At 40.7% G+C, this 13984-nt stretch overlaps 1 protein-coding gene across 2 annotated transcripts; it reads right to left on the reverse strand.

The window, feature by feature from the left end:
* Nucleotides 1–1341: 1341 nt before the first annotated feature.
* ZSCAN21 (zinc finger and SCAN domain containing 21) lies at nt 1342–13607 on the reverse strand. Of its 2 annotated transcripts, none has more exons than XM_054589834.1 (4): nt 13498–13607; nt 4858–5335; nt 4373–4565; nt 1342–2937 (listed from the first exon to the last, which is right to left on the reverse strand). In XM_054589834.1, exons 1-4 carry the CDS (start codon nt 13569–13571, stop codon nt 2099–2101), a joined length of 1584 nt encoding a protein of 527 aa, XP_054445809.1. In that variant the 5' UTR covers nt 13572–13607; the 3' UTR covers nt 1342–2098. The 2 variants fall into 2 exon arrangements, with proteins under 2 accessions (XP_054445809.1, XP_054445810.1); XM_054589835.1 differs by having other exon boundaries at nt 4858–5347; nt 13498–13554.
* Nucleotides 13608–13984: the final 377 nt, after the last annotated feature.

Consider the following 13984-nt stretch of genomic DNA (forward strand, 5'->3'; position numbering starts at 1 on the left):
TAAGCTTCTCATTAGTTATGGCAAGAGATGAAGCACAGGTAGAAGTGGAAGCATTAGTTTACTCAATAAGTTATATAACTTAACCACCACTGAACTTTTTAGAAATACCTGTGCTCCCCTTAGTACCCTTTATTGTCCAGAAGTCACAAGTTATGTAAGCAGGTGGCTCACACTCTTGTCACCTGTCTTTTCTGATACTTCTGCTCCTACCTATGGACACATGGAACTCTCCCTTAGGCTTATTGGTGGAAGACACTGTGATCTGTTTTGCAGAGAGGTCAACTCAATGATGGTGTGAATCAAGAACGCATTATTGGTTCACTGTCTTTCTTCAGGAGTGGCCCTCGGGCCAGTGGGAGAAATCCAGCGGGCAGGGCTGCAAGCAGTCTATCTGGCAGCAACTTTGTATGGAGGGAGAAGTGGCCTGAAGTGAAGATTTCATGGCCTCCTGTGCTGTGGCAAATAGCTTGTCTAGATGAGGGGCCTGCAAAGAATAAGGCTGAGTCTGGAGACAAGATCTGAGGAAGACGTAAACTTATGGAGGAATCTATGGGAGCTGAAACAAAGTGTGTAGACCTTTGTGTCATAAATCAATGTTCTTCAGAAAGTACCCACTGCAGAGGAGGTGTCAGGAAAATAAGGGGCAGTACAGATGAGGGGCCCATTCACCTCGCACCACAGGAGGATGAGAAGCAGGTCTTCAGGCTTAGCAGGCTCTTCCTTCACTTCCCTCATGTGGAGCAGCTCCAGGGGCCCTACAGATACTCCGCTGCTATCTGATAATCACTAATTCTGTGGGCCTCCATCATGGGTTAACATATAAACAGGAGAGTTCACATAAAAGCTAGAGTTAAGGTGCTGACAGGACATCCAGCAGGTCATCAGCAAGCTACTGTAACAGTAAGAATATTTCACATGTCAAGCACAATTGATTTTTTTTCAGTAACAACTCCCTCCCTAGTACATTTGGCTGTTGCATAAAGACTTGTTACCTGTAGGTTATTCTGATCCCAATATGACTTACAGGCAACTTCCAGAGATCAGAACTGGTACCAGACACTTTCTTGCTGTCCCTAATCTTCACATATCAGGTTTGTCTGACCACTATGGCTGCAGCAGTAGACAAAAAGATATTTTAGTGACTACTAGTAGGAGGTTAAAACAAATCAGAATACCGGTAAGCAAGTGATGGGAGGAAGGAGTGAAGTAGCTGGGTTTCTAGGTAACAGGAGGACCTATCAGCCAAAAGACTTCATACAGTAGAGAGAAGAATCTTAAGAAATCAGAGACTGTAGTCAGAAGTAAAAGACGGGATGGATTTAAGGTAATCAAATTGTGTATTGTTGACTTCTGGAGTTTAGAAGAAGGAAGCTTCTCAGGGGGTGTCAGATTTTCACAGACTTTAGCAGAGACAGAATATACACAACCAATATGCACAGAGGCTGACAAAAATGTTCCCAATGATGAAATGTTTTCAGTAGGTAGGAAAAAAAAAAGCACAATATAGACCAAGAAGCAGACACTCTATTGCAATTTCCTAATACACATATTCATTCACAGGTACTAAATGTTCTATTTACCCCAAATCCAAATTTTCCAAAAGCTAAACCAGTAAGAACAGTTTTTTTCTCTTCAGAATAGTGTTCGATAAACAACATTTACAATAATAGCAGCCCTGAAGCATTACAAGGCATTATACATTTATTCTGAATCAGGTTAGATTGTGTTCAAATGGCTCAATTCTTTACAAATCATAATTCTTGAATACATGTTATAAGTTGTAATGTTTTTCCATAATTATACTCAATACACATTATTTTAACTATACACAAGGCAATGCTGGCATGGTCAATGGGTCCTGAAGTGTGGTGAGGGGACCTGCGACCCATTACACTGGCGAGTGAAGAATCCACCACACCGTCCAGGGCCTTCCCTCCTACAGCGCCACCGCCCTCACTCCTCCGGCATCCCTTGATGCTGAGTGAAACAAGATCTACCACTGAAGTTATTATTACAATTACCTGGCTTCTCCCTAGCATTCATGTTCTAAAGTTAAAAGAACAAAAACAAAAAATACCCCAGAGAGCACACTTGACAGTTAAAGCGCTTCTCCCTCTCCAGTGTGGACTCTCTGGTGTTTGGAAAGATTTGACTTACTACAGAAGGTTTTCCCACAATTATCACACCAATAGGGCTTTTCCCCGGTATGGATTCTATGATGTTTATTAAAATTGGAGCTGTGGTTGAAGGCTTTTCCACACTCCTTACATTTATATGGCTTCTCTCCAGTGTGGAGTCTCTGATGAGAACTAAGACCTGCATGCTGACTAAAGCTCTTCCCACATTCATTACACTGATAAGGTTTCTCCCCAGTATGTATTCGATAGTGTCGGATGAGGCTGCCTTTACCACTGAAAGCTTTTCCACAATCTTTACACTGATATGGTGCCTCTTCAGTGTGTATTCGCTGATGTTTAAGAAGATCTGAGCTCTGACCGAAGGCTTTTCCACACTTACAATCATAGGGCCGGTCCACCAAGTGTGTTCTATAATGAAGGGTAAGGTTTGAGCTGTGGCTAAAGGCTTTCCCACATTTGGTGCACACATAGGGTTTCTCCCCAGTGTGTGTTCTCCGGTGTTTAGTAAGATTTGAGCTATTACTAAAGGCTTTTCCACACTCGGCACATATGTAACGCCTCTCTCCTGGGGCAGGTTTAGCAGGCATTAATTCTCTACCTTTCTTGGAACCTTTGCCTAGGAGAGGGGTTTTTGTTCCTCTTTCTTTCTCAAGATTTACCCACTGCCTTTCTAACCTGGCCTCACATTTATTGGCAATAACCATAGGAATAATATCCTTTTTGAATTCTTCTGCATGAGACTCTTCAGGATTTGTCTGCTTCTCTGTTGATTCCTCATTCTTGGTGTTTGATTTACAATCTGAAACAAAAAACAGAATGAGAATGTGAGTTGTTTCCTCTTCTAAGAAGAAATGGTTAAAGGACAAAAAATCATCAGGTGACATTGGTAAGTTTTGAAGGATGACCAAATATTGCTCTACGAGAGGCCACAATATCACAATGATACAAATAAGTCATCATCAAATCTTGTTTACAGTAGCAGACTGTCACACAAGTCCCTTACCAGAAACTATTATTGTATAGAGTACCTGGTTTTTTTCCTGCCCAGAGAAAAACCTCATACATAGAGGGCAATAAGGCAAAATCAAGCATACGGGATAGGAGCAAAGGAAATGGGTGATGCTCAGGAAGAATGAAAACAAGATTGCTGAAAGGTCAAATTTGATTAAGGAAAGTAAAAGGGATAAATAAGGGAAAATATGCTGGTGGCAAACTCAGAAAAATTCATATGCTCACAGACACTGAATACAAAAGAAATAAAAGAGAATGTTCAGTCCAGTTATAATTGGTTTAGTCCCAGATCCTTATTAATTTGAATGGAAGTAAGTACTTAACTCCCACCAGGGTTCAACTCCTACCATTTAATCTATTATACATTGGATATGTCTTGTAATTCTTTTAATTATAAAGTAACACTGTTAAAATCAGATTGAAGCCGTTCATCTTTCTAGAGTTTTTACTAGACAGTCATACTGCTAAAAGTCCATCTAACAGTCCACACATATGGAAAAGGGGAGTAAGAGAAGCTCCCTCTGAAAAATGGTCTGCCCTTGAGCATGGTGCTCCCTCCACAGGTTCAGAAGCCCCAGTCGACAAAGTTACTTTCCTCTAACCACCCCCGTTCTCTTGTCCTTCTGTCTGTCTCCACCTGACCATCTATTTCCTTCCTCTGCCAGCAGTAACCACTCAGCTACTTCCAGGCCCACCCCCTACTGCCTGCTGATGACTGTAGCAGAAGGAGCTAAAATCTTTCTCAGTTTCCATGATGAGCAATCATTTGGCTACTCATACAGGCTTCCCTTCAAGTTGCCATGAACTATGTGTGGGAAACAAGTAACTTAAAAGTAAAAATTTTAAATAGCCTAATGAGGCAGAAGTTGAAAAAGAATTTACCAGGGACCTTCCCACATAATCCAAAGCTGATTAATACAGGCTCACTAAATCATTAACAAGCACCTCCTCTTAATTCATTCACTTAACCTGTCCACACCTCCGTAAACAGGCCCTTTATTAAACTCACTTCTGCTGAACTTAATAGAGTATGACATCTGTTCCCATGCTAGGACCCCGACTGAAATGCACCTGAGGGAGGAGATGGAACTCATTCTGCCTAGTCAGCCAAACCTGTCAAGTCAACTAGGGAATAACCTCACAATCAGTAATTAGAGTCAGCCTGTTTTCTTCAACCACAAAGGCCTATGGCACCAAGGGGGTAGCTTACAGATGGTTCCTACCTTGATTCTGCCTCAGCTCTGGAGTGAAATCCTGCTCTTCACCAGTCTCTTGGATGTACAGGGGTCCCCAAGATTCATATTTGGGACTGGTTTCCACAGACCATGTCTGTGTGCTGCTCAGGGATTCCTTTGCTGTTCCTGAAGAGGACATCTTCTCCCACACCTGTTTCTGTTCACTTGGAGGAGGTGAAATCTAGAGAGAATTAGGAATGGTTAGGTTTGTGCAAAGCTGACTTTGACTAGAATGAAAGGAAATCTTAGGAGAGCTACGTAGAACCTCTAGGAAAGAGAAAAGAAAAACACCCTCCCATTCAATTCTCAAGGCTAAAGTCAGTATAGAGTAGTAGGAAAAAAAGGAAGACATATGGTCTAACTCAGTAGACTAACTTTCATTTACCTATTTATGTTGTATGGACAAACCCATTCCTGCCTAGAATAGCATGCTCCCAATCTCGGAGGATAAAAAAAGGTTCCCCTCCGCTTACCTGCTGTCCCGGTTCATCCAGTTCTCGCTCCAGATCTTCCAGGAGAGTGACAGCCTCTTCAGCACTCTCTGGACAGTGCTCCTGCACCCAGGCCTGCAGCTCCCGGGGCAGGATGGTCAGGAACTGCTCAAGCACCAGCAGCTCCAGGATCTGCTCCTTGGTGTGGATTTCTGGCCTCAGCCACTCACAGCAGAGCACCCGGAGCTGGCTCAGGGCCTCACGGGGTCCAGGTGTGTCATGATACCCAAACTGCCTGAAGCGTTGGCGGAACATCTCCAGGCTAGGAAAGCACTTCTCTTTCTCCTCCTCCTTGACTTTCATAATCACGGGCCCCACCTGCTCCTGTGGAGGTCTAGGGCCCACACCTGTGGCCATGCCTGGTACTTTGGTCATCATATGGACTCCAGAAACAACTTCACTGAAGATGGGCTCTGTGTAGCAGGAATATTTGTTCCTCTGGATTTCTGGTTCTTTAGGGCTACAGATTCAACTTAAGCAAATATACATGTAAACAGACAAGTAAACAAATAATAAAATCAGTCTATCATAATTGGCACTCATTAAATGTATTTCACTACATAAATTAGCAAATCTTGTATGTTGTGACTGGACTTCCTGAGCATGTTTTCAAACTTTAAGATGCAATTTTCACAGGTGTTTCCATCCTGGATGTGGATATCTAGAGCAGGAAAACTCCAGCAGTCTCAATAAAGAGCTGAAGAGATACAAATTTATGTGAGTGTTTGTTATAGATATTATACTGATAATAAAGGTAGAGACCATAGAAAGGATGCATAAAAGGCTTATATAAGCTGAAGATTATCTCATCCTGTACGTCTATCCCTGCTCATTCTACCCAGCCACACTGTTCCCTAGATGTGTGAGGCACATGCTGCTCCCACTAACGCTTCCAGCAGATTACACACTTCTTCCAGATTACGCATGCTTGGCTCCCTCACCTCCTCCAGGTCTGTACTCAAATGTCACATTCTGCCTGAGGCATCCCTGACTACCCTGTTTTAAACTGCATACTAACCTCCCTTACACAGAACTCTTTATCCTCCTACTCTTTTCCTCCAAATCACTTACCATCATACAAATACTATATATTTTATCTTTATTTTTTTAATTTGTATTTTTAAACTGTCTCCTTCCTTGAATATCAACTCTGGAGGATAGGGACTTTTGTCTGTTTTGTTCACTGCTATATTCCCAACATCTAAAATATGTCTAGTAGTTTGCAGGCATTCAGATATCTGTGGAAAGAATGTGATATATGTATCTTTGGGGCTACTTTTAGGGAGTAAAAACTGTAAAATTGGGTTTTAAAAAAATATTAACAATACAAATTTAAATGTAAAAATATGGCAGTATGGCCCTGACCGGTATGGCTCAACGGGCTGGGTGTCATCCTGCAAGTCAGTTCTATTCCTGGTCAGGGCACATGCCTGGGTTGCGGGTCCAGTCCCTACTCGGGGCGTGTACAAGAGGCAGTTGATTAATGTTTCTCTGTCATGCTGATGTTTCTCTCCTTTTCTTTCTCCCTCACTTCCTCTCTCTCTAAAATTAAGTAAATAAAATCTTTAAAACAATATGGCAGTATGAACTTATGTTCAGTGTAATATAGACAGAGGTTGATACAGAATTAGAAAGAGGTAAGTGTGTGTGCCCGTATCTTGGTTTCTAAATATCATTATCCATTAAAAGGAACTAGAGATGGAGAAATGAGTAATTTTAGATTGGGGAATACTGAAGATGAACCTGGAGCATCTTGTAATGCCAGTATTTTTAAAAAAACCCCAAAAAACAAAACAGCCTTAGCTGGTGTGGCTCAGTGGATTGAGTGCTGGCCTGCGAACCAAAGGGTCTTCAAGTCCATTCCCAGTGCAGGGCACGTGCCTGGGTTGCAGGCCAGGTCCCCAGCAGGGGGCACGCAAAATGCAACCACACATTGATGTTTCTCTCCCTCTCCCTCTCTAAAAATAAGTAAATAAAATCTTTAAAAAACCCCCACAAAACCCTAGCTTTAAAAAAACCAAAAACAACAGTGAGGCATGTCAAAAAGACACAGAGGCCTAAGCAACAAAATAAAGAATGTAGTAATGGATTGTAACCGTAAGTGTAAAATAAATACCCATAAGCCCATACTGATGTGAAAAAAGGTGACTGAATAAACAGGGGAGAAAAAACAAACCTCCCATACAGAATTATTACAAATAATTTATGTAGATACTCCCCTTCAAGAAGGCAGAGCTTAACTCTATTCCTTGAGTGTAGGCTATACTTACCAACTTGCATCCAAAGAGAGTAGAGATAGGGGTTGGGGAAATCACACAATCATAACAATAGATGCAGAAAAAGCATTTGATAAAATCCAGCACCCGTTTATGATTAAAAAAAAATACTCAGCAAAGTGGAAATAGAGGGAGTATACCTTAACATAATAAAGGCCATATATGAGAAACCTACTGCCAACATTATACTCAATGGGCAGAAATTAAAAGCTTCTGTAAGATCAGGAACAAAACAAGAGCGCCCACTTTCACCACTCCTATTCAACATAGCACTGCAAGTCCTATGTTGAATAAGACTCCCACAGCAGTCAGAGAAGAAAAAGAAATAGAAGGCATCCACATTGGAAAGGAGTACGTAGAACTGTTATTATTCACAAATGACATGATTGTATACATGGAAGACCCTATAGGCTCCACTAAAAAAACTACTCGACCTAGTAAGTGAATTTGGCAAAGCAGCAGGATACAAAGTCAATATTCAGAAATTCATGGCATTTTTGTACACCAACAATAAACTATCAGAGAGAAAAACTAAGGAAAAAAAATCCCATTTAATATAGCTACAACAAAAAAAATAAAGTACCTAGAAACAAATTTAACCAAGAAGGTAAAAACCTGTACTTGGAAAACTACAGAACACTGAAGAAAGAAACTGAGAAAGATACAAATGGAAGCATATCCAATCTTCATGGATCGGATGAATTAACATCATTAAAATATTTGTATTACCCAAAGCAATCTATAGATGCAACACAATTCCTATTAAAATACCCATGGTATATTTCACAGACCTAGAATATTCCAAAAATTTGTACTGAACCATAAATGACCCTGTATAGCCTCAGTAAGCTTGAGAAAGGACATAGTTGGAGGAATCACAATACCGAATATCAAACTATACTACAAGGACACTGTAATCAAAAGTCTGGTACTGGCATTAACAACAGACACACAGATCAATGGAACAGAATAGAAAGCCCAGAGATAAACCCATGTCTCTATGGACCATTAATATTTGACAAAGGGGACACAAGCATACAATGGGGTAAAGATAGTCTTTTCAATAAATGGTTTTGGGAGAAGTGGGCTGGTACATGCCAAAAAAAAAAAAAAAAAAAAAATGAAACTAGGCCACCAACTTATACCATACACTGGAATCAACTCAAAATGGATAAAAGACTTAAATATAAGTTGTGATACCATAGAAATCCTACCGGAAAACATAGGCAGTAAAATTTCACATATCTCACATAGCAGTATTTTTGCTGATATATCTCTATGGCAAGGGAAATAAAGGAAAAAATAAACAAATGGGACTACATCAAATTAAAAGGCTTCCACTAGGCTAAAGAAACCATCATCAAAATGAAAGGGGAACTGACTATACGGGAGAACACATTTGCCAATGATACAATGGACAAGGGTTTAATCTCCAAAACATATAAAGAACTCATACAACTCAACACCAGGAAGACACTCAATCCAATTAAAAAATGGGTAAAGGACCTGAATAGACACTTCTCCAAGGAGACACAGAGATGGCCCATGGACATATGAAAGAATGCTCAACATCACTAGCCCTCAGAAAGATGCAAATTAAAACCACAATGAGATCACTTCACACCTGCCAAAACTGCCATCATTAATAAATCAACAGCAACAAATGCTGGAAAGGATGTGGACAAGAGGGAACCCTAGTGCACTGCTGGTGGAAATGCAGATTGGTGCAGCCACTGTGGAAAACAGTATGGAATTTCCTCAAAAAATTAAAAATGGAACTGCCTTTTGACCCAGTGATTTCACTGCTGGGATTATACCCTAAGAGTCCCAGAACACCAATTCAAAATAATTTATGCACCCCTAGGTTCATAGCAGTGCTATTTGCAATAGCCAAGACTTGGAAACAGCCTATGTGCCCATCAGTAGATGAATGGATTAAAAAACTGTGGTACATTAACACAACGGAACACTACACAGTGGAAAAAAAGAAGGAATTCCTATCTTTTGTGACAGCATGGATGGAACTGGAGACTATTATGCTAAGTGAAATAAGCCAGCCAGTGAAAGACAAATACCATATTATCTCACTTATAAGGGGAACCTAATGAACAAAATAAACTAATGAGCAAAATAGAACCAGAAGCATAGAATCATGGACCAGACTGACAGCTTTAAGAGGGGAGGAGGGAGGTGTGGACTGTTTGAAAGAAGGTGAAGGGTTCAGTCAAAGAACATATATGAAGGACCCATGGACACAGGAAATGGTATGGGGACTGATTATGGAAGTGGGGGGTGGGCTGGGTGGAAGGGGGCAAAGGGGGAAAAATTGGGACAACTATAATAGCATAATAAAACACTAAGAAATAAATTAAAAATTTAAAAAAAGAAAGGGCTGGGGTAAATAACTACAGTGGAGAAACTTGACAAACACTACCTCATCCACTTGATCAAAATTAGCACCATTATAGACTACTACTCTGCCATAAAAAGGTGAAATACTGCCATCTGTGGCAACATGGTCAGATCTTGAGGATATTTTAAGTGAAATAAGTCAGGCAGAAAAGGACAATGACTGTATATAACTTCACTCACATGTGAAATATAAAACCAAAAAAACTACAAATGAACAAACAAAACAAACACAGATACAGACATCATAATCGCAGCTACAAGAAGGGGAAGGGCAAGGTTGGTAAAGGGGGTCAAAATATATGGTAATGAATGAAACTAGATTTTTGATGTGGGGAGCATGAAATAGAGCATACAGATGTTGAATTATAATGTTGTACACCTGAAATTTATATTAAGTCACTAACCAATGTTACCTTAATAAAAACAATTCTTTATTCTTCAGTCCTTTTCAATGAACATCTGAGCAAATAATGTAAACAGTATAGCAATGTTAGTTCAACGTGATTCTGAATATTTCTATTACAGTTATTAATGCATAGGAAATTTTTTTACTGTTAATAAAGGGAAGAATTAGTATTTAGTATCTCACAGTTCAGAACTTAAACAAAAGGGTCTGGGAGACATAGGTCCGCTCTATTATTTCTTTAAAAAGATTAATATCGCCAGTGATGTCATGTGTCTTGATATGATACGAAAAGATTACTTTGCCCTGGCCAGGGAGCTCAGTTGGTTGGAGCATCATCCCGATATGCTAGGGTTGTGGGTTCAACCCCTGGATCCGGGCTCATACAAGACTCAACCAGTGACTGCATAAATAAGTGAAACAACAAATCGATGTCTCTCTCACCTTTCCTTTCTCAAATCAACAGATTAAAAAGAAAACAGAGAGAAGAGCCCTTCACGTCTGTGCTCTTCCTCCTCAAAACCCATAACCCCAGTCTAATCAGGAGAAAAACATCAGACAAACATTTAGGAACATTGTACAAAAATAACTGACTAGTAGTCCTCAAATAACTGTCAGCTTCACCAAAACCAGGAGAAACTGAGAAACTGCCACTGACCAAAGTACAATAAGTAGACATGAAGATTAATTTCATGTGATATCCTTGATGGCATTGATGGCATTGGGGAAAAGGACAGTAGGAAAAAACCAGTAAAATTTGAATAAATGGTGGAGCTCAGTTAATTATAATGTACCAATGTTGGTTCCTTAGTTGTGACAAACGTACACAGTAATGTAAGATATTAACAAGGGAAACTGGATAGGTTAACAAGAGAAGCAGATAGAGACTCACTGTATTATCTTTGAGCTTTTCTAAGACTATTCTAAAATGCTTAAATTAAAGATATGGGGTTTTGGGGTAAACAGTTTTAGTAAATGCTGTTCTATTATGGAAGGGTGGTAAAGAGAAATGACTGTTAACTTCAACACTTATGATACTGAAGCAGACCATTCTTAGAATTAATTAGACATTTAAGAAAGTTGTGAAGCCATTTTCTTTTAGGATTATTATTATCCTCACTTGAGGATATTTTTTCATTGCTTTTAGCAAGAGCGGAAAAGAGAGAGGCAGAGAAATAACAATGTAAGAGAGAAGCATCAATTGGCTGGCTCCCATACATGCCTAGACTGGAGATCAAATGCAAAACCTAGGTATGCGCCCTGACCAGGAATCAAACCTAAAATCTTTCAGTTACAGGACAACACTCCAACCAACTGAGCCACAAGCAGCCAAGGCTAGGATTATTTTTTTAAAAAGGCACATGCCTTGTTTCTAGGAGCAACAATAGTTAATTTCTGACTTTTTTCCAATAATTGTCAGAATATTTGCCTACTGAAATACTTTCTAGCAGATCTATTTCAAAGATAGCACAAAGCTTATTTTTAAATTTTATTAAATACTTTTAGCTTTGAACTAGTTGGCAACATGACAATAATCCTTTGTCCTTTGAAATCACACAGGCCATTTTCCATTTTTGCAATTCTACCTCCACAGGCTCAAAGGCTATCTGCAGAGGCTTAAAACACAAATCTGTTGGCTTTAGCTGCGTAGGTCAGTTGGTCACAGTGCTGTCCTGATATGCCAAGGTTGCGCGTTCGATTCCTGTTCAGGGCACATACAAGAAGCAACCAAAGAACGTATAAATAAGTGGAACAACAAATTGATATTTCTCTCTCTCTCTAAAATCAATACAAACGAAAAAAGGATTAAGTATTTTTAAAAACACAAATTTGCTCATATCACCCAGTTATTTAAAATTACTTAATTTTTTTGCATGGCAAACAAATCCGAATCTGGTCTCTGTCTCCCCTTTCAGTCATCACTCCCTTTCTCATTCCCTATGTTCACTCAATGCCCAGTTCTCATGTCAGGCTTCTATTTATCCTTCAAGTCTCAACTCAGCAATTAACCCATGAAAAGATGCTCAATCTTAGTTATAATAAAAGAAATCCCCCAACCCATCAGACTGGCAAATATTAAAAAACAAATCTCAAAATGTTCTGGGTTGATTCTTTTCACCTGAGGAAAGCCAGTAATTTCACATTTGTTCATGTTGAGTTTGTCTAAAGGTTCATTTAGGGGAGCCCTCCAGGTCTTGGCTTCTGACTTTTTCTTTTTAAAAAAGATTTCATTTATTTTTAGAGAGAGGGGAAGGGAAAGAGAAAGGGAGAGAAACACTGATGTGTGAGAGAAACATCGATCAGTGCCTCTTGGCCTGCAACCCAGGCATGTGCCCTGAACAGGAATCAAACTGGCAACTGTTCCGTCTGTGGGACAGTGCCCAACCCACTGAGCTACATCAGCCAGGGCTGCATTTTCTTAATAAAGTAAAAAAGCATGTAAATAAAAAATTGAGGCTTCATTACTAACTCACGTTGTCTTCAACTACAGTGGACTACTTTTTTAGGCTATGTAGAATATTGAGCTAAAGAGATCTATGAAGCAAAAGTTCAGTCTATAAGCAGAAGGCTTTTGTTCTGTTCCAATTTTTCCCCCCTTCCTTTATGCCAGTTTCCCAAAGCACGTATATCCTTATAAAAGAGCCGCAAATCCATTTGGAAAATGAGGCATAAATAAATCAAAGTATTACAGATTCTAACAATTTAATGCTAGAATGCCTTTAACATACTTAAAGTCTGTACCTAAAAACTCCGACAGGCAAATTTGATCAATTTTGAGGCACAGAATTCTGTGAGACAGTTCTAACATTTCTTTAAATCGAACCAAACTGTGCATAATTTTTTAATCTTCTGTCTTCACAGATTCTAGTTCAGTCTTAGACCAACACTTACTTTCTCCGTTAGTGGCCTTATTATATTGCCTGAAAACAATCGTCTTAACTCTTTTCTTATCCACAGTTGTTTCAACTGTTCCCTAAATAGGATAGATTTCCAAGTACCTCACCCACCAGACCACCTTTCTCTTGACAAACTCTATTAATAAATGGTACCCCAATACTGTGTTTCCAAACTTGAGCAGATTCCTGTTACTGGCGTGCCTTCTAACCTGAAGACCAATAGGACTATTATTCACTCCCTTGGATCAGATACTACCCAGGACTTCCAAAAAGGTTCGGTTTCTCAAAGGAGGTCCCCAAACCCCTCCGGCGCGTTTCATCAATTAGCCCCGGGCTCGGTCCCCCATTGAGAGCCAGGGGGAAAAAATGGCAGCCCCTGTTCGGCTCAGGGAGCGCATAAAAAGCTGCTCTGATACTGCGAAACAAAGTTTCATTTGTTAAAGCCCTGGGAGGAGGAAAAGGCTTTCCAGGGAGCAAGCGCCTCTGGGGCTGGGCAGTGGTACGGAGCTCCTCCCTACAGCCCGGTCTGGTGGGGTCCTCGGAGGCCACAGCTGTACGCCCACTCCTTTCCGAACCTTCTCGACCTAGGCTCCCTCTTCCGCCCGCCGAGCTAACCGAGGATGAGGAGGCTCACCGTGAGTCAGAGTCACTCCTGGCGCGGGGACACCTAGATGCGCACCGCGGCAGGCGCAGCCGGAAGTACGTCATAGCACCGCCCACGGACAGTTGTGCGCGGCCGCAAAGGCCCTTCTAGGAATTCGGGAGACCTTCTCGGCATCTCGGTGTCTCTCGGTCCGCGGGAGATTGGGGTTCCTCCAATGCGAGCGGAGTCGCCGCCGACGTCAACCGGCACGGTCCTGGTCGCCCCGCCCCCTTTAGGTGTTGTGTTGTTTTTTTTTTTAAACTAAGGTCCGACGTGAGGAAGGCAGCATCGGCCAGAAATGACCAAGTCGGGAGGGGTGAGGTCCCAACACCGTGACATTCCATCTGAGAGAGCATTTGTTCTTACCTTAGGTAGAAGACAGAAGCAGAATGAGGGACAAAGCAGTCTTAGTTTTCAGATATGTGAGTGTTGTCATTTGAAAAAGAAGTTTATGTTAAAGGATCCCAGAATTGGTTTT

The sequence above is a fragment of the Pteronotus mesoamericanus genome, unplaced genomic scaffold (genome assembly GCF_021234165.1).
Source record: "Pteronotus mesoamericanus isolate MK-2021 breed Mesoamerican mustached bat unplaced genomic scaffold, CSHL_Meso_final scaffold_167, whole genome shotgun sequence".
In the NCBI taxonomy this organism is placed as follows: Eukaryota; Metazoa; Chordata; class Mammalia; order Chiroptera; family Mormoopidae; genus Pteronotus; species Pteronotus mesoamericanus.